This window comes from Scyliorhinus canicula, chromosome 16 (genome assembly GCF_902713615.1).
Source record: "Scyliorhinus canicula chromosome 16, sScyCan1.1, whole genome shotgun sequence".
NCBI lineage: Eukaryota > Metazoa > Chordata > Chondrichthyes > Carcharhiniformes > Scyliorhinidae > Scyliorhinus > Scyliorhinus canicula.
Window position 1 is genome coordinate 4,274,891 of NC_052161.1, and position 23,891 is coordinate 4,298,781.

Sequence of the window (23,891 nt, forward strand, 5' to 3'; positions counted from 1 at the left end):
CCCAGTGGTGAGTGTAGCCACAAATAGGAGGAGGTCAGAGTACTTTCGGCTGTACCGGGGGACGAGGCAGGGGTGCCCCCTGTCCCCCTTGCTCTTTGCGTTGGCGATTGAGCCCCTGGCCGTGGCGTTGAGGGAGTCAGGGAACTGGAGGGGCCTGGCGCGGGGTGGGGAGGAGCATAGAGTGTCGCTTTATGCGGACGACCTGTTGCTGTATGTGGCGGACCCGGTGGGGGGGATGCCGGAGGTGATGAGGATTCTTAGTGAATTCGGGGGTTTCTCTGGGTATAAGTTGAACCTGGGCAAGAGTGAGTTGTTTGTGGTGCATCCGGGGGATCAGGAGGAGGGGATTGGTAGGCTCCTACTGAAGCAGGCAGGGAAGAGCTTCAAGGGGCAGCACGGTAGCATGGTGGTTAGCATAAATGCTTCACAGCTCCAGGGTCCCAGGTTCGGTTCCCGGCTGGGTCACGGTCTGTGCGGAGTCTGCACGTCCTCCCCGTGTGTCCGTGGGTTTCCTCCGGGTGCTCCGGTTTCCTCCCAGTCCAAAGATGTGCAGGTTAGGTGGACTGGCCATGCTAAATTGCCCGTAGTGTCCTAATAAGTAAGGTGAAGGGGGGTGTTGTTTGGGTTACGGGTATAGGGTGGATACGTGGGTTTGAGTAGGGTGATCATTGCTCGGCACAACATCGAGGGCCGAAGGGCCTGTTCTGTGCTGTACTGTTCTATGTTCTATGTACCTAGGTGTCCAGGTGGCTGGGAGTTGGGGGGCCCTGCACAAGCTCAACCCCACAAGGTTGGTGGAGCAGATGGAGGAGGAATTTAAGAGGTGGGATATGTTACCACTGTCACTGGCAGGGAGGGTGCAGTCCGTTAAGATGACGGTGCTCCCGAGGTTTCTGTTCCTGTTCCAGTGCCTCCCCATCCTTATCCCAAAGGCCTTTTTTAGGAGGGTCAACAGGAGTATCACGGGATTTGTCTGGGCGCATGGGACTCCGAGGGTGAGAAGTGTGTTCCTGGAACGGGGCAGGGATGGGGGGGCTGGCGTTGCCCAACCTCTGTGGGTACTATTGGGCTGCCAACGTAGCGATGGTGCGTAAGTGGGTAATGGACGAGGAAGGGGCAGCATGGAAGAGGATGGAGGCGGCGCCATGTGTGGGGACGAGCCTGGAGGCGCTGGTAACAGCGCCGTTGCCGCTCCCTCCAACGAGGTATACCACGAGCCCGGTGGTGGCGGCTACCCTCAAAATTTGGGGGCAATGGAGACGGCATAGGGAAGAACTGGGGGGCTCGATGGAGGCCCCGATGCGGGGGAACCATCGGTTTGCCCCAGGGAGCATTGATGGCGGATTTCTGGGCTGGCACAGGGTAGGGGTTAGGAGGTTGAGGGACCTGTTTGTGGAGGGGACGTTCGCGAGCTTGGGGGAGTTAGAGGGGAAGTTTGGGTTGCCCCCGGGGAACATGTTTAGGTACATGCAGGCGGAGGGGTTCCCCTTGCTGCCCCCAAGTGGGGTGCGTGACAGGGTGCTCTCGGGGGTGTGGGTTAGAGGATGGAGGATTTCGGACATATACCGGGTGATGCAGGAGGTAGACAAGGCCTCGGTGGAGGAACTGAAGGGTAAATGGGCAGAGGAGCTGGGTGAGGGGATCGAGGAGGGGACGTGGGCGGACACCCTGGAGTGTGTGAATTCCTCCTCTTTCTGTGCGAGGCTTAGCCTCATACAGTTCAAGCATTCATCAAATGACTGGGACGAGGATGAGTAGGTTTTTCGGGGGCGAAGACAGGTGTGCTAGGTGCTCGGGGAGCCCAGCGAACCATGCCCATATGTTCTGGGCATGCCCAGCGCTGGGGGAATTTTGGAAGGGGGTACTTGGCCCACCCATCCCTTCCTCAGCCGAACCTGGTCCACCACTCTCAGGTGTGTAGAATTCAGTTCAAGCATTCAGCATTCTGGGGCAACATATCCAGTGCAGAATAAAACAAGCATTTTGTTGCTATTCCCCATCACAACTACGTGCATGGGCGAGGTTGGATTTTCTGTTCTCACAAAGATGAAGATGGCACAAAGGAACTTACTGAACTCTGCACCTAATAGGCACATTGCCCTCTCCTCCTGTGAACCTGATTGGAATGAAATCGTGAGGACCAAGCAGGCTCCCCATTCGAATTAAAGTAAGCGAACGTGGCATGTGCCATGAAGGTTGGCTGGCGTGGGTCACTCAGGTCGGTTGGCAGAATTGGGTCCCACAAAAAAAAAAGCTTCAAAAACACGATGCTGCAAATAAGCCTTCTTCAGCAGCACCTTCCGACCCTGGGAACTCCACCACTTAGGGCAAGGATATACATTGCATGAGAACACCTCAGTGCCCTCCAAGCCGTACACCATCCTGACTCAGAACTATATTATCATTCCTTCTGTTACTGGGTCCCAATCCAGGAACTCCTTCCTCCACCTAACCTTAAGCAGACTCCAGGCGTTTGCAACGCTCACCACCACCTTCTCAAAGACATTTGCTGCAGTGCCTTATGAAATCCCACGGTTGGGAGAAGTGTTTTTTTTTAAATAACAGAATTCTCTCTCTCTTTCTTCTATCAACATTCATTACATATAAAAGCTCTAAAACCGCAAGTGAAAAACACTGAAGTGCACTGTGAACGCACTGGATTTAGCTCTGTAAACATTTCAGAAACATGCCCAGCGTGGAAATTAACGTACAGCACTTTAACAAAAAGCATCTCGTGCCATAGAATCTGGTATTCAAGTGATTTTGGACATGGAATTTTTAAAAATCTAATAAAATTTGCTGATGCAGAAATGAGATTCAGATTAAATTATTCCCTTCTGTAGCCAGGGAGATCAACTGGCATTGCATTAATGATCACAGCATGAAAGGGACATTTGCGCTATTAATTATGAGCTCCATCTACAGTGACTTAAATTAAAATAAATGTTCGAATACAGCAATTTTTTTACAAATTACAAGAAGCTACGGACACTTTGGTATTGCCACCTGTCGTATTGCAAATCTACCAGCAAACTCTAGAAATTCAGACTAACGGCATTTCATTCTACTGCTACACAAGGAAGATACAAAAGCAAGGGACCTGGCACATAGTCACAAATCTTTAAGGGGGGGGAAGGCAAGCTGACACGATTAGAAACTGTATGGGCTACTTGACTTCATAAATTATAATTAAAATCTTTATTGTCACAAGTAGGCTTACATTAACACTGCAATGAAGTTACTGTGAAAATCCCCCAGACGCCAAATTCCAGCGCTTGTTCGGGTGCATAGAGGGAGAATTCAGAATGTCCAATTCGCCTAACAAGCACGGTTTTCGGGACTTGTGGGAGGAAATCGGAGCACCCGGAGGAAACCCACGCAGACACAGGGAGAACGTGCAAATTCCGCACAGACAGTGACCCAAGTGGGAATTGAACTTGGGGCCCTGCTGCTGTGAAGCAACAGTGCTAACCACTGTGCTGCCGTGCCACCCACAAATAGTGGAAACTTACTGCAGTACCTACATTGTATCACTATTATTGTTTTGCTGCTGTGGAGGGAGAGAGGGGTTTCTGCAAAATATTTGACAGTCTCAAATATCCAGCAATGTAAAGTTTTTTTTTTAAACATTTAACAGAAAACTTCTCTTTGATTTCTCTTCCAGATTTGGTGGGAATCCAGTCTTTCTTCTTAAAAGTATCTCGTGTCTGGACAGCCTCTACTATGATCAGCGAAGTCACTCATTCTCGATGCATTGGACAGGCAGGAATCCGTCCTCAGTTTTCTGTAGCTCCAAAATGTCCCAAACTCTCCAGTCAGTAATGAGAGAGTGCCACACTGTCAGAGGGTCAGTACTGAGGGAGTGCCGCAGTGTCACTCAGTACTGACCCTCTGACTGCGGCGCTCCCTCAGTACTGACCCTCTGACACTCCAGCAATGTAAAGTTGATTAGCATCCTAACACCATGGCATGATTCTCATTGGTAACACACAAAATTATAGTTGGAAAAGTTCTAATTGAATTTCCAACCACCAAGTGTGATACTCAATCAGCCAAACTTGGAAGGCTGGTAGGTGATGAATTAGTGATCTTGAGGGGCCATCATGTCAATTTATTCCAACTCTGCACTCTTTTTTTTTAGAAAACATTTTATTGAGGCATTTATAATTTTAACATTTTAACATTCTAAACAGGTCCGACACACAAAACCCCCCACAATAACATACCCAACTTCCCCCCCGTCCTAACTAGGAACTACCCATATATTAGATTCCCTGCCCTTATTCTTCAGATACTGATTATTGTCAGATCCCTTTCTCTCCACCTCTTTGATCGCCTGCTCCTGTACCTTATGAGCCGTCCCCATCCTTTCCATGGAGGCCTTCATAGGGGCCAGTATGTCTTGACTTCAGCTCTGCGAAGCAGCTTCTCAGGACCTCTTGCTGCTCTCTTGACCACTGGGCCCACGCTGCTTGGTCCGCGACGGCCGCCATTTTGTCTTCCCGGACCCGTTCAGCTCGCTTCCCCGCAATCTTGACGGCCCCACTCCTGGTTCCCTCCATGCAGCAGTGAGGGGAACCTCTCCAGCGTCTCTTGCCACGCCGGGAATCACCGCCGAAGTGCCGCTACCGCTCCGTTGAACGGCCCAAATGTCCGATCCCAGCGGGAGCTGCCGTGTGCGTGCCCTGGTCGGACATGGCCGCTACCGGAAGTTTTTGAATCAGTTTCAATTGGTCTTTTTCTCCCTTCCAAAACGCATCTTGGAAATTAATCTAAACCTTTCCCATAAAAATAGGGAAGAAGTGGGCAGCACGGTGGCACAGTGAGCAGCACTGCAGCCTCACAGCACCGAGGACCCAGGTCGATCCCAGCTCTGGGCCACTGCCTGTGTGTAGTTTGCACATTCTCCCCCACAACCCAAAAAGTGTGCAGGGTAGGTGGATTGGCCACGCTAAATTGCCCCTTAATTGGAAAAATGAATTGGGTACTCTAAATTTATTTTTTTTAAATAGGGAAGAACAGGCAGTGGTTCTACAAACAGTTACAATTCTCAGCCGTAATGTTGATGGGGAATACCATGCAATAGTTGTGTTCCTTCTACAGGGAAGAGAAAACAATTGGAGAACCACACAGAAAAGATGCTCTACCACCGAGTGGTTTTGAGCGAGATTCCCAAAAGTTTTAGATGGTCACAAATAGTTTTGGATTAGGCAATCAAAGAGGAAGCAGGGAGGGAAAACCTGTAAAAAAGTAAAAAATGAATTCCTGATTCTGCTAGTTCGCCAATCAAAAGAAACAAAGCGGAATTGAGGATATTCACATCGTAAGTGCTCAACAGGTTTTTATCCAAGGCTTGTTGGTGATCATAGAACATAGTGGTTAGCACAATTGCTTCACAGCTCCAGGGTCCCAGGTTCGATTCCCGGCTGGGTCATTTCTGTGCGGAGTCTGTACGTTCTCCCCGTGTCTGCGTGGGTTTCCTCCTACATTCCAAAGATCTGCGAGTTAGGCGGATTGGCCATGCTAAATTGCCCTTAGGTGTCCCAAAAGGTTAAGTGCCACACGTAAGGTTCTAAAAATGAGGAGTCAATGTTAGAAAACTGCCAAGATTAGATTTGTCATGTGCACCGATGATTATTTTAATATGTAAATTAGAGTACCCAGTTATTTTTTTTCCAATTAACGGTTTAGCGCAGTAGGCTGGTTTGTGATGCAGAACAAGGCCAGCAGCGCGGTTTCAATTCCCGTACCAGTTCAGTGTACCTGAACAGGTGCCTTAATGTGGCAACTAGGGACTTTTCACAGTAACTTCATTGAAGCCTCCTTGTGACAATAAGCGATTATTATTTAACACCTCAAAACCACTTAATCTTCACTTGATTAACCTAAATGTTCAAATAAACATTCAGCAAACCACGGAGATGTAGTTATGGGTCACAGCACACAATCCAGCTTCAAATAGATTTGAAAATACTCCCAAAATTGGATCTTGAAGGAGGCAGAAAAAGGAAATTGGAAATCTAACAGCACTTCTGATTTCAATTGATATATACTATAATTTGCAATAAGACTATTCAGTGTTGTCAAAATGCTTTTATATTTAAAAGATCTAGATCTTAATACAGATATTATCTCATATCTCTTTTGTTTGTATTGTGACTTAAAACACTATTGGCTTAGGACTTTGGAGCAGACATCTTGTGGCTGCCCTCTGTATCTATTCCTGCCATCACTGAAGCTGAACTTTGTCAGCACATCAAGGGAATTTCAAACAAAATGTCTGCCTGTGAGCTGCTAAAAACTCAACATTTGAAAGTGGTCAACATAAGGGGAAAATTACCTAATCCGTACAGAATCATTCCCCTTATAATAGGATTGTCCGAGAATTCAGTCGAAGATATTTCCTTTTAATCCTACAGCCAAGAGCTCAATGTCTATAAGCCAAAGCTTAAATTTTCATTTTACAGCAAATACACTTCAACAGGAATTTTAGCATGTTATTCCATCAGAAACTGCCCTTTTAATTGATGCTGAACAAAGACCAAAGAATTCAAGTGAAGGCCATCAACTCATGAATAAGCGAACATTTTAAATGCATACCCATTAAAATAAAGGTTTCTCATCGCTGCTCGACCTTTTGGCCAAGATCAAGTGTAGTATCTGCTCTGCCTTTTGGCTCGGATCTCGTATGTCTCTCATGACAAGAGCATAAATTGGATTCAATTTGAGTTTGGGTTGGTTTTTGGAGCAGGCAGGGAGCTGGATTTTGGAGGGGTTTGCCCCTGTCCACACTCTGAGCCCTGGCTTTGTAACGCAGAAAAAGTAATTTTAAAAAAATAAAGGTTTCTCCAATTTCAGAACTACAATTCGAACATTCTGTTTAACGGTCTGCAAAATCATTTTTGCCAACACCATAAAAGTTTCACAAACATCACACAAGCCAACACTCAGCACATTATGTTGTACCCTACAAAGATGACTATATAGGTGCCAATACTTACCTGCAACATATCTGTTTCTTCAAACATGTATTTTCAATTACCACTAAGTCAAATCAATGGCAATGGGCATTCTCATTTCTACTGTTAAGATACCTCTCTGCACTGCGCTTTCATAATTCCATTAGTTGATCACACTTAGAATACTATCGTGGGAAGTAGTTGGGATTGTTGGAATTAGACCCAATTATCTGACCACATATTTAAGCAATTTATCATATATTCAAAATATTTCAGGTTGCAGTGATAACTATTCAAAGTAAATATTCATACACATCTTTGTCTTCAACTTAATCCACAATACTGGACTATAGCAGGATCAAATATATTGCTTCGGACTCATTTATGCAACAAAATCCCATTCGTGAAGATCAGTTGATTTTTCTGAAAAACACTTTTGACTGAAACACAGCTCATCTAAATTTAATTATTACCCTGCCATGTGTTTTATTGAAATCAAATGCCTTTCACCCTTTATACTCACTGACAAACTCAATCACTTCAAACATCCCAGCTTTTCACAGTAACTTCATTGAAGCCTACTTGTGACAATAAGAGATTGTTATTATTAAGATGTGCTATTAGGTGAATTAGATATTCAAAATTTTCCCTCTGTGTACCCAACAGGCGCTGGCATGTGGCGACTAGGGGATTTTCACAGTAACTTCATTGCAGTGTTAATGTAAGCCTACTTGTGACACTAATAAAGATCACTTTAGATTAAACACAACCTAAAAAGGCACACCAGGTTAGTGATATCCTTTACAAACAAAGCATTGTTCTAAAAAGGTAGAATTATGGAAATAAGCAAACCAGAAGACTGAAGTCGTGAGTTAACAATCTACATGCACATTCAGTAATTCCAACACAATATTCCCATTGACTATGGCCATATCACCAAACAACTGATTTCACAGCTTACAATAAAATATTTGGATTTGATTTGTTTCTTGTCATGTGTACCAAGGCACAGTGAAAAGGATTGTTCTGCGTACAGTTTATTCCGTCCATGAAAAGAAAATACATATGGCAAACATAAAATAAACAATTTAAATACATAGACACGGGCATCGGGTGAAGCATACAGAAATGTAATACTACTCAGTAGAGGTGGTGTGTGAAGTGATCAGATCAGTCCATAAGAAGGTTGTTTAGGAGTCTGGTAACAGCGGGGAAGAAGCTGTTAAATGCGTGTTCACAGACTTTTGTATCTCCTGCCTGATGGAAGAAGTTGGAAGAGTGAATACCCCGGGTGGGGGGTATGTCTTTGATTATGGTGCCCGCTTTCCGACAGCAGTGGGAGGTGTCGACATTTGCACCATTAACAAGGCATTTCCCATTATCAAACAGGCATAACACTTGTAATTCCAGTGTTGTCCTTTTCCACCAAATCCCCCCTCCCCCAAAACCAAGATTGAAAATGGAACATGGGCCAATTTTCTGGCATGATGAACAGAAATAGTTCACATTGTTACACAAAACTTTACAGTCCACACAGACAATACCCTGAATGTCTGAGCTAACACGGCATAGCATAATACCCTCTTCAAGGATTTGACAATACGGATCAGAACAAAAAGACGAGATTTAAAAGTACACCAAAAAGAATAAACTACAGTGAAGGTAACTGTAACTCTATCGGGAGCACTCTGGAAAACTGCTACAGTTCTGAATATATTACCACCATAGAATGGTTACAGAAAACAAGGTCGTCATTTGGTCCACCGTGTCCATGTCAAATCTTTGGCTGCGCAACTCACCTAGTCCCACTCCCGCACCTCCACAGCCCTGCAAATTTGCTTAAATGGGTATATATGATACAGGGGTCAAAGTTTATTTTTACTTTACCTCCCGGAGAATTTTGTACACCTCAAATGAGATCCCCTTTCAGCCTTTGCTGCTCTAAGGAAAACAACGCCTGCCTATCCAGCCTCCCATCATAGCTGAAAAGCTCCAGCCCAGGAAACATCCAGGTGAACCTCTTCTGCACCCTTTCTACTTCAATCACATTCTTCCTATAGTGTGGCGACCAGAACTGCACACAATACTCTAGCTGTGGCCTAACAAATATTTCATACAGCTCCATCATAAACTCCCTTCTATACCTCAGCTATTAATGGCAAGTATCCCATATGCCTTCTTGGGCATGCACACCAAGGTTCCTCTGTACTTGCTAGCATTCTACCACTCTGTGTATTCCCTTGCCTTGTTAGTCCTCCCAAAATACATCACTTCACACTTTTATGGGTTTTAAGTCAATTTGCCACTGTTCTGCCCAGTAGGTCTATATCATCGTGTAATCACCCAAGGCTTTCCTTCTTGCTATGTATCATGCAACCAATTTTCCTGTAATCTGCAAACTTAATGACCATACCTCCCACCATGTCTAGATCATTAATGTGCACAACAAAGTAACGCAACACTGATCCCTGAGGTACACCGCTGGACACAAATGTCCAGTCACAAAAACCTTTGACCATCGCCCTCTGGCACCAAGCCAATTTTGGTTCCACCCTGGATCGCACGGATTCTTACCTTGATCAGTCTCCCATGCAAGACCTTGTCCATGTAGACTACATCAACTGCACTCACATCAAGTCACCTTCTCGGCAATTTCAATCAAAGATGTTGTTAGGCATGATCCCACCCCCCACACCCAATTAATGGCATGATCCCACCCCCCACACCCAATTAATGGCATGATCCCACCCCCCCACCCCCAATTAATGACTGTCATTAATTAACCCTTGTCTCACCAAGTGGAGATTTATTTTATCCCTACTCTGATCAACATCCCCGGAAAATGTTGGTCAGGACTCAATTTACAGCTCTGATCAGATGACATGCACCGAGTAATCCCCCTCCCTGTGGTGTGTGAAAGTGGAGCAGACTGACCTGGGGCAGAGGACAATATTGTGAGATCACAAACAGCCTCACCCAACCTGAGCCACAAAGGAAACAACCAAACGCTAAAACAAGCCGCACTTTCGACACCACAATATGATTGGAGAATTAACAATGTAAACCCCTTTTGATGCGGGCTGCCTAGGGTTAGATGCGGGGCCTGGACAGTACGCCGGGGGGGGGGGGGGGGGGGTGCTTACCTTCCACCACGCCGCACAGGAATTTTTTCTTCTCGCCGCTGGGATCGGGCCGCTGGGGCGGGGAGCAGGTCTCCAGGCCGCCGTTGGCCGTGTCCTGGGGGGCGGCCGTGTCGCCGGCCGGGGTGGAGTGGATGCTGTCGGCAGCGGGAGGCCCGGTCGGCGGGGCGGCAGCGGGGCTGATGTGGGTGGGGAGGATGGAATCTGCGTCGCCCTCCTCCAGCGCCCCGGCCAACTTCTCTTTCTGCACCATCTTCAGCTCGGAGCGAGAGGATCCGCGCATCGACCTGGGCCTACTCCCCGCCGGATAAAGCCGGCGCAAAGATTTTTCAAATATTAACCCAAAGGACTGAGATATTAAGTGCGGTCGGGCCGCCCGGCGGGGTTTGAATGTTAATTTAATGATGATTATTTTGGCTTCACAGCCGCTCGCCTAGTTTCGCTTCCGTCCCTTGTTGTCCCGCAAAGCACTATGGGATGGCGCCCAGCCCCTGCGCACGCGCACTGCCGTCCCGCCGCCCCGCCTCGGCCCACAAACGGCGATATTATTTCACCCGGAGCTCTCCGTCTGAACCCGGCGGCCTGCAGCGCGGCGGAAATCCCCGTCCCGCCTGTTTATTTCACCGCTTTCCTCCGGCCGATTGTCGCTGGGGGCTGACGGGAAGCGGACTGCGCATGTGCGTCATCCTTGGGCTTCGAAGCCAGTGAGAGAAAAAGATTGTTTTTTCGGTGGCGCGATCGCGGATTAATATTTCCCAGTCGGGCTCAGGCGGCCGCCGGTGTTGTTTTCAATTTTCCAGTCCGGTACGTTAAAAATCTGTACATTTGTTGTTCTGGAGAGGATGCTGGGAGTTGGGTGTGACGTTACTGGGCAAGTGCGGAAACCGCCTGAAACCAGTGTCAACCGGTTTGTCTAAACGCCCATTTTTATTTTCCAAAACTTTGTTTTTTTAAATAGAAGCTTTTCTTTTTGTCAACTGCCTCTGATTTTTGTATTTTTTCGAGTAATGTGCGAGCCGCCGAACCCCTCGGTTTGGATATCGGCGTCGATTTATTTCCCCATGACTTATAAAGCGGTTCCGGGGGGGGGGGGGGGGGGGTGCTGCGCAGGCGCGGTGCCGGCCTGGGCCAGCCCGGGGTGTTGCGCAGGCGTGGTGCCGGTCTGTCCCGTCCGGGGGGGATGCTGCGCAGGCGCGGGGCCAGCCGGGGTGGTGCTGCGCAGGCGTGGTGCCGTCCCGGGGTAGGGGTGGGTGCTGCGCAGGCGCGGTGCCGGCCTAGGCCAGCCCGGGGAGGGGTGGTTCCGGCCTGGGCCGTCCCGGGGTAGGGGTGGGTGCTGCGCAGGCGTGGTGCCGGCCTGGGGGAGGTACTGCGCAGGCGCGGTGCCGGCCCATTCCCACGGAGGTGGAACGATGGAGCCCTGCCCAACCTTCACTGACCTATTTATGATGCAGAGGGAGGGCAAAAAAAATAAATTGCTCAGATGTTATTTAGCCTGCTCCTTCAGCAATTTCCATGGCAACTGATCTCTTTTTATTCCTCCAATCATTAACTAGCTGTGCTTATCATTAAGTCCTGTGGCAAGCCTGTTTCTAATTTTGAAAGGGCAGTGTGCATGGGGGAAGGGTAAATGTTCATCAACTTCATTTTTGTGGCAGAAATGGTAGCAACAATCTTTAGGTCAGACGGGACTATCTCTTTTATGTCGTTCAGTAATTGCAGCCCCGTTGTTTTCTTAAAGATAATTTTTTAATTAATATACTCTGCCTTTAAGCCTGGAAGCTTCCTTATCTCCCTGAGTTCTTTGCCCATGTTTACAGCCAGATGTAAGTCTATCTAATTATTTAATTGTGTAAATCAGCACAAATTTACTGAATCGTGCACCTTCTGTAGAGGAAAAAAAAACAGCTTTCAACAGATACCCAAGTGCCCCCTGCCCCAAGACATAATTCAATATAATTGAGGTGGAAGACCTAACCAACCATGAGAGGACTTAAAGTGAGTAAATCCCCAGAGAGAGATGGAATTATCAGAGTATCAAGAGACTAGCAAGATTTGTTCAGCATAACTATTGTGAAGGATTCAATGGATGCTCGGGATGTTGCTATTATTCCTGTATTTAAACCCCAAAAATGTATGCATTTTATTAAAATTCTACCTTTTTACAAAAGGAATTAATTATCAGAAGTTAACTTGAGGAATATCGCTTCAAATCAGTCAACAGCTTCTGCCCAAAATCCTTGATTTTGAGAAACTAAACAAAAATAAAAGCATTTAAGAAAGTTCCACGTGAAGATAAAACTCAAAACTGTCAGGGCTCAGGGCGAAACTTGGCAAAAACCTTGTCTGTAGTACTTTTTCTTTTTAACTTGGGGATTTCCACAACTTAACAGCAAAACAAACACTTCTGAAACGTCACTGTTATTATAAAAGAATAGGAAATTAGCAGAAGGGTGGAAAGCAGATTTTAAAAATATTCCTTTATGGGATGTATGTATTATGGCCTGAATTGAATTGAACCTCGATTGAACCCAGGTCCTTGGCACAGTGAGGCAACAGTGCGAACCAGTTGTATTTCCTGCATATTTCATGGTAGTACTTGGTATAAACAGTAATTGTGTTTCACCTTGCACACTTGGTGATTGTAATTATTGGGCAGCCAAGGGCCAAAGATTTTGAGAATTTTCATAATACCTATTGGTTAATTCACTTTTATTGTGGCTCTGGGGCATGTGGGTTTGGAATTGAATTCTCCATGAACTTCAGTAAGTCTTTTGACAAGGTCCCACATAGGAGACTGATCAAGAAGGTAATAGCCCATGGGATAGCCAGTGGATTTTCAAGATTTTGCAGAGACAATATTGGTGATATCTCTCCAGGGATTTGAGGTGTCTGCTGTACATTGTCCATGTTTCTGATGCATACAGGAGGGTGGAGTCCACGGCTACTCTGTGGACCATGAGCTTAGTGCTGGATGTGAAGCCTCAGCCTTTGAACACTGTTCCGCAGGCGTCCAAAGACTACAAGGGTGCACTGGTGCTGAAGTTGAATTTCATCAGTGTTTACTCGTGCCAAGAGGAGGTTCCCGAGGTATGGGAAATGATCCACATTGTCCAGGGGATCACCATGGATCTTGATGGTCGAGGAGCAGTTTTGTGTGGCAGGTGCGGCCTGGTAGAGGACCACCTTCTCCAGCTTATTCTTTCCCAGGACCTCAAATCATGAACCCCTCACTTAACCCTTCCTTTTAAACCGTAAGCCTGATATTGCCTTAAATAAATGAAAGACTTGTGTTTAAATGAATGAATGTAAGACCGCCACAACCGGTCCACAGCAGACGCCATCTCCCTGGCCCTACACTCATCCCTGGAACATCTCAACAACAAGGACTCCTACATCAGACTCCTATTCATTGACTGCAGCTCTGCCTTCAACACCATAATCCCAGCCAAGCTCATATCAAATCTCCAAAATCTCAGACTTGGCTCCTCCCTCTGCAACTGGATCCTCAACTTCCTGACCCACAGATCACAATCAGTGAGGATAAACAACAACGCCTCTTCCAAGATAGTCCTCAATGCCAGGGTCCCACAAGAGATAGAGAACCTAGTGGTGTGGTGGAACGATAACAATGCCAGCAAAACTAAAGAGCTGGTCATCGACTTCAGGAAGCAAAGTATCGTGCACACCCCTGTCTGCATCAACAGGGCTGAGGTGGAGATTGTTGACATGGAATGATGGAGTCCTGCCCAACCTTCACTTCAAATTCCTCGTGCGCATCACCAACAATCTGTCCTGGTCCACCCATATTGATGCTATGATTAAGAAAGCACAACAGAGCCTATACTTTCTCAGGAAACGTAAGGAAATTCGGCATGTCCATATTGACTCTTACCAATTTTTACAGATGCACCACAGAAAGCATCCTATCCGGCTGCATCACAGCTTGGTATGGCAATTGCTTGGCCCAAGACCATAAGAAACTACAGAGTCGTGAACACAGCCCAGTCCATAATGCGGACCTGCCTCCCATCCATTGACTCTGTCTATACCTCCCGCTACCTTGGGAAAGCGGGCAGATAATCAAAGACCCCTCCCATCCGGGGTATTTACTCTTTCAACATCTTCAATCGGACTGGAGATACAAAAGTCTGAGAACACGCACTAACAGATTCAAAAACACCTTCGTCCCCGCTGTTACCAGACTCCTAAAGGACCCTCTTATGGACTGAACTGATCTCTCCATGCATCTTCTCTACTGAGTAGCACAACACTCCATATCATAGAATTTACAGTGCAGAAGGAGGCCATTTAGCCCATCGAGTCTGCACCGGCTCTTTGAAAGAGCACCCTACCCAAGCCCACACCCCCACCCTATCCCCATAACCCAGTAACCCCACCCAGCACTAAGGGCAATTTTGGACACTAAGGGCAATTTAGCATGGCCAATCCACCTAACCTGCACATCTTTGGACTGTGGGAGGAAACCGGAGCACCCGGAGGAAACCCACGGGGAGAACGTGCAGACTCCGCACAGACAATGACCCGAGCCGGGAATCGAACCTGGGACCCTGGAGCTGTGAAGCAGTTGTGCTAACCACCATGCTACCGTGCTTCACCTGATGCCCGTGTCTTAGGGGCCTCACGGTAGCATGGTGGTTAGCATCAATGCTTCACAGCTCCAGGGTCCCAGGTTCGATTCCCAGCTGGGTCACTGTCTGTGTGGAGTCTGTACGTCCTCCCCGTGTGTGCGTGGGTTTCCTCCGGGTGCTCCGGTTTCCTCCCACAGTCCAAAGATGTGCGGGTTAGGTGGATTGGCCATGCTAAATTGCCCATAGTGTAAGGTTAATGGGGGGGATTGTTGGGTTACGGGTATACGGGTTACGTGGGTTTAAGTAGGGTGATCATTGCTCGGCACAACATCGAGGGCCGAAGGGCCTGTTCTGTGCTGTACTGTTCTATTCTATTCTATTCTGTATTTAGAATGTGTATTATGTACGTCCTGTGTTATTTTCATGTATGGAATGATCTGTCTGGACTGTAGGCAGAACAAAACTTTTCACTGTACCTCGGTACACGTGACAATAAAACCAATCCAAATATAAAATACTTTTCACAACCACCAGACTCCTGGAAGTGCTTTACAGCCAATGAAGTTCTCTGTCGTCACTTTTATAATGCAGGAAACAATTGCATTTGAATTAATTGTGTTACATTTATTGATATTTCATCATTTAAAAAAGTGATGTGAGACAGTTACCTTAATATGGAAGGGAATTCCAGCATGTGGATGTCAAAAGTGACGGCAGTTGCATCCTCCCACTCATTCATCACCTTCCTCTCAATTCCTCTTCCTGCCTCGGTCTGTATAAACACAACACAAAACGTGGAGCTGTGCACAGTACTGGAAAGAAATGTATATAAAAATGAATTAGGAGCAGAAGTGGGTTCACTCTGAGGTGGACCAATGGTGGGTGGCTTGTGCTGGCCGGTGTCTGTGGACAGTTCTTGGGTGTCAATCAGAGCTTGATCGCTCTGCATTGCCATCAGACTCTGATTGGCTGAGTCCCCTTAGAGCTGGAAAACACTGATCCAAAGTCGTTAAGGCGACTAGGAGGGTGAGAGACAGCAGTCAAGGTGAAGATCTGTGTTTTTGTGAAAAAAAGCAGCAGGTTAATCAATCTCGACCCAGGGCTGAGGAGCAGGTCACAACAAGGCAGCCAACAGTGAGGCAAGGTCATCAAGCAAGGTTAGTTGTGAGGTGCCGGTCATCAAGGAGAGCAGCGGGGCGATTCATCCTCCAAGTCAGAGCTGAGTAGTCCTGGGCATCGAGGGGAGCAGTGGGGCGATTCATCCTCCAGGTCAGAGCTGAGTAGTCCTGGGCATCGAGGGGAGCAGTGGGGCGATTCATCCTCCAGGTCAGAGCTGAGTAGTCCTGGGCAGGTGAGGCCATCGAGGAGAGCAGCGGGGCGATTCATCCTCCAGGTCAGAGCTGAGTGGTCCAGGGCAGGCGAGGCCATCGAGGGGAGCAGCGGGGCGATTCATCCTCCAGGTCAGAGCTGAGTAGTCTTGGGCAGGTGAGGCCATCGAGGGGAGCAGCGGGGTGATTCATCCTCCAGGTCAGAGCTGAGTAGTCTTGGGCAGGCGAGGGGAGCAGCGGGGCGATTCATCCTCCAGGTCAGAGCTGAGTAGTCTTGGGCAGGCGAGGCCATCGAGGGGAGCAGCGGGGTGATTCATCCTCCAGGTCAGAGCTGAGTAGTCTTGGGCAGGCGAGGGGAGCAGCGGGGCGATTCATCCTCCACGTCAGAGCTGAGTAGTCTTGGGCAGGCGAGGCCATCGAGGGGAGCAGCGGGGCGATTCATCCTCCAGGTCAGAGCTGAGTAGTTCTGTGCAGGCGAGGCCATCGAGGGGAGCAGCGGGGCGATTCATCCTCCAGGTCAGAGCTGAGTAGTCCTGGGCAGGCGAGGCCATCGAGGGGAGCAGCGGGGCGATTCATCCTCCAGGTCAGAGCTGAGTAGTCCTGGGCAGGCGAGGGGAGCAGCGGGGCGATTCATCCTCCAGGTCAGAGCTGAGTAGTCCTGGGCAGGCGAGGGGAGCAGCGGGGCGATTCATCCTCCAGGTCAGAGCTGAGTAGTCCTGGGCAGGCGAGGCCATCGAGGGGAGCAGCGGGGCGATTCATCCTCCAGGTCAGAGCTGAGTAGTCCTGGGCAGGCGAGGCCATCGAGAGGAGCAGCGGGGCGATTCATCCTCCAGGTCAGAGCTGAGTAGTCCTGGGCAGGCGAGGGGAGCAGCGGGGCGATTCATCCTCCAGGTCAGAGCTGAGTAGTCCTGGGCAGGCGAGGGGAGCAGCGGGGCGATTCATCCTCCAGGTCAGAGCTGAGTAGTCCTGGGCAGGCGAGGGGAGCAGCGGGGCGATTCATCCTCCAGGTCAGAGCTGAGTAGTCCTGGGCAGGCGAGGGGAGCAGCGGGGCGATTCATCCTCCAGGTCAGAGCTGAGTAGTCCTGGGCAGGCGAGGGGAGCAGCGGGGCGATTCATCCTCCAGGTCAGAGCTGAGTAGTCCTGGGCAGGCGAGGGGAGCAGGGACAACTTTATCCCTTTAGGAGAGTGTTTTCAGAAATTTCATATGCATTAAAATCAAGAAAGATCAGTTAATATGAAGTGACAATGTCAATCTGATAGTTGAAACAGAAAATTGAAGGCGGGCAGGAAAATGAAGCTAGGTCAAAAGACAGTTTGTCTTTTTACTCAAAGTTTTGACAGTTCACAAACTGCACATTCATAGAATTTACAGTGCAGAAGGAGGCCATTCGGCCCATCGAGTCTGCACCGGCTCTTGGAAAGAGCACCCTACCCAAGGTCAACACCTCCACCTTATCCCCATAACCCAGTAACCCCACCCAACACTAAGGGCAATTTTGGACACTCAGGGCAATTTATTATGGCCAATCCACCTAACCTGCACATCTTTGGACTGTGGGAGGAAACTGGAGCACCCGGAGGAAACCCACGCACACACGGGGAGGATGTGCAGACTCCACACAGACAGTGACCCAAGCCGGAATCGAACCTGGGACCCTGGAGCTGTGAAGCGCTTGTGCTATCCACAAGGCTACCGTGCTGCCTCATCCTCATCCACCAAAAACCTGGATGAATTCTGTAATGCCTTGGACTTGGGGAAACCACATTGCCTGAGAAAGTTGAACAGGAAATGCAATCTGAAATGGCAATGGACCTGCAAGGTATTTCTTCTGATGAGCGGTGGTGCAGTGGTTAGCACTGCTGCCTCGCGTCGCCGAGGTCCCAGGTTCAATCCCGGCCCCGAGTCACAGTCCATGTGGAGTTTGCACATTCTTCCCGTGCTGTGTGGGTCTCACCCCCACAACCCAAAGATGTGCAGGGTAGGTGAATTGGCCACGCTAAATTGCCCCTTAATTGAGGGGAAAAAAATAATTGGGTACTCTAAATTTTAAAAAGAAGATATATGACCAACAATGGTGAAGATTTCTCTGTTTGAACATCAAAAATTGTCGTGTACAGGGCTTCGATAATGCCGCAAGTAATGCAGGAAAATGCTCGGGTCCATAAACTAGACTGAACAATGCAAGCCCTGGGCATTATTCATTCCATGTTCCAGTCACTCCCTGAATTTAATCTGCAATGCAGCAGCTGGATCGTGTGAGGCAGCTGTCCATTTTTTTGACTTTATTCAAAACCTGTATGCCTTTCCTTTTTGGTTTCCATGCACCGTTGGAATGTGTTGCAATCATATTTGGAGCACACAAATGGAAAACATTTGACAGTCAAAAGAATTTGTGACACCAGGTGGTCTGCTCCTACAGATGCTATTTTTACTTTGAAAATGAACTTTGCTGATATAAAATACACCTTATGAGACATAGCCGCATCAATCTCAGAAAACCACGCGTGAAAGCTCAAGCAAAATCCTTAGCAGAGAAGTTTGAAAAGTACAATATTGCTGTTTTTACTGTTTTGTGGAACCGATTACTTCAAGGTATCAATGCCGTCAGCAAATCGCTGCAAAATGTTGATATAACTTTACTAAATACTTCACAATTGTTAGCCTCCGTTAAAAGTTTTGTCATGCAAGTTCAAAATGGCTATAGCTTGGTGGAGGCAGAGGCACTAACATTAACAAAGAATAAGGGCAGCACGGTGGCCTAGTGGTTAGCACAACCACCTCACGGCGCTGAGGTCCCAGGTTCGATCCCGGCTCTGGGTCACTGTCCGTGTGGAGTTTGCACATTCTCCCCGTGTCTGCGTGGGTTTCGCCCCCACAACCCAAAAATGTGCAGAGTAGGTGGATTGGCCACACTAAATTGCCCCTTAATTGGAAAAAATAATTGGGTAATCTAAATTTTTAAAAAAACAAAGAATACAGGTCCCACTGATGATGAGATGCATACAAGATAAGTTATTTTTCAATGAAACTAGAGACAATGGAATCATTTTTTTAAAGGGAAAGAAGATAATCGTTGAGACTGTCCATGTTATTTGTGACACAATAAAGGTGCAATTGCAGAGTAGAAGTGAAGGACTGTTGATTAATTTTGCATGCGTTTCAACAGTAGTTTGGATGAGAATGCTAAAAGCTACTGCAATAAGAAATTGAGTGAATTCTACCGGGAGGACAAAGACACAGGCCGGAATTCTCCCGCAATTGGCGGGACGGCCTGACGCCGGCGGCGCAAAGAGTGGCGTGAATCACTCCGGCGTCAGGCTGTCCGGAAGTTGCCGAATCCTCCGCACTTCCGGGGGTTAGGCCGGCGGGGTTGGCGCCATACCAACTGGCGCCGAAGGGCTGCTGTGAACCAACGCGTTGGCGCATGCGCAGAACCGCCGCCGTGTTTCCTGCGCATGCGCAGGGGGTTTCTTCTCCACGCCGGCCAGGGCAGAGCTTTGCAGAGGCCAGCGCGGAGGGAAAAAAGAGTGCCCCCAGGCCACAGGCCCGCCCGCAGATCGATGGGACCTGATCGCGGGCCAGGCCACCATTGGGGTCTCTGCCCGGGGCCGGATCCCCCCCCACTTCCCCGTGGACTCCGCTAGCTGCCCTCCAAGCCAGGTCCCACCGGGATGGACCATGTTTATTTCACGCCGGCAGGACTGACCGTAAACGGGCGGCCGCTCGGCCCATTGGGGTCCGGAGAATTGCTGGGGGGGGGGGCGCTGCCAACGGCCCCAAACCGGTGGGGCGTAATCCCCACCCCCGCCCGAAAACCAGAGAATTTGGCGGCAGGGCCTGGATTCTGCCAGCCCCCCCCCCCCCAACCCGGCGATTCTCCGACCCGGCCCCGGGGGTGGGAATCCCGTCCACAATTTCTGAAGATGAAGTGAAACAATTTATTTAATTAATCAATATTGATGAACTCTGTGCTTTACCACCAGCTGATTTGTACAGACTTGTATGTGATAGTTTTCAAAGAACCTTTCCAACTGTGGAAACCATTTTGAAAATATTTTTAACAATACCTGTCACAAATGCCTCTGGTGAACATCTTTTTTCGATATTGAAAAGAGTTTAAAACTATTTGAGAAGTACAACGAGTCAGCAACCGACAAGTTGAGCCATATTGACGATTGAAAGTGCGACTTTACAAGATTTTACCTGCAATGATATCATTTATGATTTTGTGTAGAAAAAGTAATGAAAAACATCTATATAAATTGCCATGTCAAAAAGGGAGAGATCAAGCAAGAAAATCTTTAAAAATCTATCTGTCTTCCAATTCTCTTGTTTAAATTATGTTTTTCAAAATTGACCATCGCTGGTCTGATATAATGGCTACAGTGGTCACATGCTGATAGTTCTAACCACCATCGCTCTCAAAACTGGTTTCAGAAAGCCCCATCTTGAACAAAGAATGGAATCCTGCCAGACAAAGTCACTGATATTAGACTTGGACTCACTGGGCAATCAACTCATGTGAATTTACAGCAACAACTTCTTTGATTTTCTGAGAGGAGGTAAGGAATTAACTGTTGAAACTGAATGAGACACTGAAATATAACTAATTCTTGTTGATTAGTGTATTTGCTCCTTCACTAGACTGGCTCATCCTGCCCTGCACTGACCTGTGCTGCAATGATGTCAATGGCTGATTATTCCATTTTGTTGCTCATCAACAGAGTTCCATGTTTGCTCGCCATGAGAGACACATCACAACATTGATCATCTTTACCGGGGCAGCACGGTAGCATTGTGGATAGCACAATGGCTTCACAGCTCCAGGGTCCCAGGTTCGATTCCGGCTTGGGTCACTGTCTGTGCGGAGTCTGCACATCCCCCCTGTGTGTGCGTGGGTTTCCTCCGGGTGCTCCGGTTTCCTCCCACAGTCCAAAGATGTGCAGGTCAGGTGGATTGGCCATAATAAAATTGCCCTTAGTGTCCAAAATTGCCCTTAGTGTTGGGTAGGGTTACTGGGTTATTGGGATAGGGGGACGTGTTGACTTGGGTAGGGTGCTCTTTCCAAGAGCCGGTGCAGACTCGATGGGCCGAATGGCCTCCTTCTGCACTGTAAATTCTATGAATTGAATTACCGTCATTTTAACAAGAGGAAGCTTGGATTTCAATCCAGCAATTATTCAACATGTTTTTACAAGTTAAGAAGCACTAAAGCAGTTAAGCAATGATCAATTTGTGTAATTTTGTCGCGAGAGTGGGCAGGGCCGGGAGTGGTGTGAAGTCATGGAAGAGCGACCTGGCTTTATTTGGGGAGGCCCAAGAAATGATCATGGGCCTCACAAAGTGTAAGTCAACCTCCGGGTCCACTCGGCCCATTGACTCTGCTCGCCATTCGGTAAGATCAAAGGTTATGTGAGATCAATCTCAACTCCACATTCCCACATACCCCAATAACCTTTCACCCCCCTTGCTTATCAAGAATCCGTCCAGCTCTGGGGCAGCACAGTGGTGCAGTGGGTTAGCCCTGTTGCCTCACGGCGCCGAGGTCCCAGGTTCGATTCTGGGTCACCGTCCGTGTGGAGTTTGCACATTCTCCATGTGTTTCCCCCCCCCCCCCCCCCCCCCCCCTAACACCCAGATGCTTGTGAAAGATGCTTGATAAATGGAATTTGTTATTGTAAGCTGTTGCAGTAAAGAGTAGAGGGAGGAATGGTCCTTAAACAACATAGAACAGTACAGCACAGAACAGGCCCTTCGGCCCTCGATGTTGTGCCGGGCATTGTCCGAAACCAAGATCAAGCTATCCCACTCCCTGTCATTCTGGTGTACTTCATGTGCCTATGCAATAACCGCTTGAAAGTTCCTAAAGTGTCCTAAAGAAAGAGTGCTAAATTGAGGAAAGGCAGAGTATAACAAAATTCGGCAGGAGCTAGGGAATGTGGATTGGGAGCAGCTGTTTAAGGGTAAATCCACATTTGAAATGTGGGAGTCTTTTAAGGAAAGGTTGATTGGAGTGCAGGACAGACATGTCCCTGTGAAAATGAGAGATAGAAATGGCAAGATTAGGGAACCATGGATGATGGGTGGAATTGTGAGACTAGCTAAGATGAAAAAGGAAGCATACATAAGATCGAGGCAACTCAAAACTGATGAAGCTTTGGAGGAATATCGAGAAAGTAGGACAAATCTCAAACGCACAATAAAGAGGGCTAAAAGGGGTCATGAAATATCTTTGGCTAACAGGGTTAAGGAAAATCCCAAATCCTTTTATTCGTATATAAGGAACAAGAGGGTAACTAGAGAAAGGATTGGCCCACTCAAAGACAAAAGAGGGAATTTATGCGTGGAGTCAGAGGAAATGGGTGAGATTCTTAATGAGTACTTTGCATCGGTATTCACCAAGGAGAGGGACATGACGGATGTTGAGGCTAGGGATGGATGTTTAAATACTCTAGGTCAAGTCGGCATTAGGAAGGGGGAAGTTTTGGGTAACCTAAAAGGCATTAAGGTGGACAAGTCCCCAGGACCGGATGGGATCTATCCCAGGTTACTGAGGGAAGCGAGGGACGAAATAACTGGGGCCTTAACAGATATCTTTGCAGCATCCTTAAGCACGGGTGAGGTCCCGGAGGACTGGAGACTTGCTAATGTTGTCCCTTTGTTTAAGAAGGGTAGCAGGAATAATGAAGGGAATTATAGACCTGTGAGCTTGACGTCAGTGGTAGGCAAACTGTTGGAAAAGATACTGAGGGATAGGATCTATTCACATTTGGAAGAAAATAGACTTATCTGTGATAAGCAGCATGGTTTTGTACAGGGAAGGTCATGTCTTACAAACCTAATAGAATTCTTTGAGGAAGTGACAAAGTTAGTTGATGAGGGAAGGGCTGTAGATGTCATATACATGGACTTCAGTAAAGCCTTTGATAAAGTTTCCCATGGCAGGTTGATGGAAAAAGTGAAGTCGTATGGGGTTCAGGGTGTACTAGCTAGATGGATAAAGAACTGGCTGGGCAACAGGAGACAGAGAGCAGTGGTGGAAGGGAGTGTCTCAAAATGGAGAAAGGTGACTAGTGGTGTTCCACAGGGATCCGTGCTCGGACCACTGTTGTTTGTGATATACATAAATGATCTGGACGAAGGTATAAGTGGTCTGATGAGCAAGTTTACAGATGATACTAAGATTGGTGGAGTTGCAGATAGCGAGGAGGTCTGTCAGAGAATACAGCAAAATATAGATAGATTGGAGAGTTGGGCAGAGAAATGGCAGATGGAGTTCAATCCAGGCAAATGCAAGGTGATGCATTTTGGAAGATCTAACTCGAGCAGACTATACGGTCAATGGAAGAGTCCTGGGGAAAATTGATGTACAGAGAGATCTGGGAGTTCAGGTCCATTGTACCCTGAAGGTGGCAACACTGGTCGATAGAGTGGTCAAGAAGGCATACAGCATGCTTGCCTTCATCGGACGGGGTATTGAGTACAAGAGTCGGCAGGTCATGTTACAGTTGTATAGGACTTTGGTTAGGCCACATTTGGAATACTGCGTGCAGTGGACTTTGGTTAGGCCACATTTGGAATACCGCGTGCAGTTCTGGTCTCCACATTACCAGAAGGATGTGGATGCTTTAGAGAGGGTGCAGAGGAGGTTCACCAGGATGTTGCCTGGTATGGAGGGTGCTAGCTATGAAGAAAGGTTGAGTAGATTAGGATTGTTTTCTTTGGAAAGACGGAGATTGAGGGGGGACCTGATTGAGGTCTACAAAATTATGAGAGGTGTGGACAGGGTGGATAGCAACAAGCTTTTTCCAATAGTGGGGGTGTCAATTACAAGGGGTCACGATTTCAAGGTGAGAGGGGGAAAGTTTAATGGA

General features: G+C 47.8%; 2 protein-coding genes across 10 annotated transcripts in view; one reads left to right on the forward strand and one right to left on the reverse strand.

Moving 5' to 3' along the window:
• oga (O-GlcNAcase) overlaps positions 1-10,555 on the reverse strand; it is a 72,489-nt gene extending 61,934 nt beyond the window's left edge. The window contains exon 1 of one of the 4 annotated variants that reach the window (XR_005463708.1): positions 10,103-10,555. Coding sequence is in view for 2 of the 4 variants with exons in the window: in XM_038821467.1 (XP_038677395.1) it covers positions 10,103-10,382 (280 nt within the window). In the remaining 2 variants the exon portion in view is untranslated. Of the gene's footprint in view, positions 1-9,533; positions 9,622-10,102 lie in introns of those variants that run through there. The other 3 variants (XM_038821467.1, XM_038821468.1, XM_038821469.1) reach the window with 3 other exon arrangements.
• A 213-nt stretch (positions 10,556-10,768) lies between these two features.
• The window catches only part of ldb1a (LIM domain binding 1a), a 124,925-nt gene continuing 111,802 nt past the window's right edge, over positions 10,769-23,891 (forward strand). For 5 of the 6 annotated variants that reach the window (XM_038821470.1, XM_038821473.1, XM_038821474.1 and 2 more), the window contains exons 1-2: positions 10,769-10,903; positions 20,455-20,579. The gene's annotated coding sequence lies outside the window, so the exon portion shown is untranslated. The remainder of the gene's footprint in view (positions 10,904-20,454; positions 20,580-23,891) is intronic. The other variant, XM_038821471.1, reaches the window with a different exon arrangement.